The sequence below is a fragment of the Arachis duranensis genome, chromosome 3, assembly GCF_000817695.3.
Source record: "Arachis duranensis cultivar V14167 chromosome 3, aradu.V14167.gnm2.J7QH, whole genome shotgun sequence".
NCBI classification, from domain to species: Eukaryota; Viridiplantae; Streptophyta; class Magnoliopsida; order Fabales; family Fabaceae; genus Arachis; species Arachis duranensis.
The window spans coordinates 50,521,745-50,524,025 of NC_029774.3; the positions used below are offsets into that span (position 1 = coordinate 50,521,745).

The following is a 2,281-nucleotide window of genomic DNA, read 5'->3' on the forward strand; positions in this document are numbered from 1 at the left end:
TTAATGCCCCATCATGAATTTCCTGCCCTTCACAAACGCACTCTGTGTCTCTCCTACTAACCCTGGCATGACCTTCCTCATTCTCCGAACCAATACATTAGATATGACCTTATACACACAACCCACCATACTAATCGACCTGAGGTCTTTTATTTCTTTAGCCCCAACAAACTTTGGCGCCAGCGCCACCCAAGTGATATTCAAATCTCTAGGTAAACTCGAAGACCGAAAAAAATCCAAGACTGCTCCAGTAAACTCCTGCCCAACTTCTTCCCAACACTTCTTGATAAAATTCATATTATATCTGTCACTTCCTGGTGCTTTTGTTGACTCGCAATCCCATACTGCCTCCTTTATCTCTTCAACAGATGGCATCAACTCCACTTCTATTGCCTCTTCCATATCTATCTGCATTACTAACCCATCCCGAAAGCCTACGTTAGGTGACACCTCCTGTTGGTACAAGTCCTTGTAGAAATCTCTTATAGCCACCTTAATCCTGGCTTGATTCCTCACTACTCTTCCATGAATCATTAAAGTATCAATCCGGTTGTTCCTCCTTCGAGCTGAGGCTAAATTATGAAAGTACCGAGTATTTTTGTCCATCTCCTTTGCATGCCTGGATCTTGACATCTGCTTCCAATGTACCTCCTTCCTGATATACCACCTCTTACAAGAGCTGACCAGTGCCTTCCTTCTTGCTTCCAAGGTTTCATCATGCACTCCATTACTGACCATATCGTATACTTTCTTGATCTCCTCCTCAAACTTTTTAATCCTCATGTCTATAGACCCAAAATTCTCTCTATGCCATCTGCCTAAAGGAATCGTCATGGCCTTTAACTTGTCCAGGAACCGCACCTCCTATAGGCTTCTCCACTCCTCTTTTACCATCCTCAAGAACCCTTCATGAGTGAACCATGAATCAAGACTTCAAAAGGGTCTCGGCCCCCTTCCGACCCTTGCAGCTTCCATCACCACTGGGAAATGATCTGATAACCCTCTTGGACCACCTCGTAGCCTTGTATCAGGAAACTCTTCTAGCCATTCCAAAGTAACCAACATTCTATCAATGCGGTTATAAGATTGGCCCCTAAACCAGGTAAACAGGCGGTCAGATAAGTCTAAGTTCACTAGTTCCATATCTTGAATCCAAGATTTAAAGTCTGCTGCCGACCCCGTCAAAGTAGTAGCCGCTTTTCGTTCTTCCATTTTAACGACCTCATTAAAGTCTCCCATAAAGCAAAAAGGTACTTGACATAACCCAGATAAAAAAACTCAGCTCTTCCCACACAACTAACTTTTCATTCCTAGTATGCGCACCATACACTAAACAAATAGCACAACAAAAACTACGCTTGATCAGCTCCCCCTCCATACACAACCATCTATCTCCTTTATAACAGTTGCCTATCTTAAAAACCGTTTCATCCCACATCAACAATAGACCGCCTGAAGCACCTTCCGTCCTGCCATACTCCCATCCTACCGCATCATTTCCCCACAGTTGCACAACATCAAATTTAGTTATTACCTCTCTTTTAGTTTCTACCAGGCCTAGCATATGTATATTAAAATTTTGCCTAAAGGTTTTCACCATACTCAATTTTCCAACTCTCTAAACCCCCTAACATTCCAAGAGCTAAAAATCATTTAAAACCAGCTATACACACCCTACTCCGATTTTTTGGGTGACTTTTTCTAGCTTTCTCCTTTTGCTTTGCTTGCCTTTTCTTCCGGGCTATTGCCTCATTCTATGCCTACAGTACTGCCATAATATCATCTTCCTCATTGTACTGAACCACTCCAGATTCAACTGCCAGGTCCCAAGCCTTCCTGTTCTCTTGCATGTCATTCTCACGTTTATTTTCAGACTCTTCCGTGCCAGTATCACTGTCAGCATCAAGTGTTGCATCCCTCAGGTCCTCTGGCTCCCCCTTGCACCATTCTCCTTTACTTCCGCCGTTACTGCCAAACCTTGGCTTTCCAAATCGTCCGGTACTTTAACCGGTCGAACCCTTTTTGAACATTTTTTGTACGGACCGCACAACCTGTCCTTATCCCTTCCCCTGCCAAATCACAACCCCGTTCCCCCTTCTACATGTCGATGAGCTCAAGAGGACCCACCAACCTAGATGAGACCTCCCCTCTTAGCCTCGCCATCTCCAAGCCACCATCAATACGCTGTGTCCCTGCTGCACTCAACCCACCGGATTCATCATCGCACCTTACTACGTCATTCAATTCGTGCCGCGCCCCACTCGCAGCTGTACTTACCTTG

General features: G+C 44.6%; 1 protein-coding gene across 1 annotated transcript; it reads right to left on the minus strand.

Annotated features, from left to right (window-relative positions):
• Positions 1–834, minus strand: LOC107479185 (uncharacterized). The gene has a single exon (XM_016099331.1). The coding sequence runs from the start codon at positions 832–834 to the stop codon at positions 1–3; it is 834 nt and encodes a 277-aa protein (XP_015954817.1).
• Between the last annotated feature and the right edge of the window lie 1,447 nt (positions 835–2,281).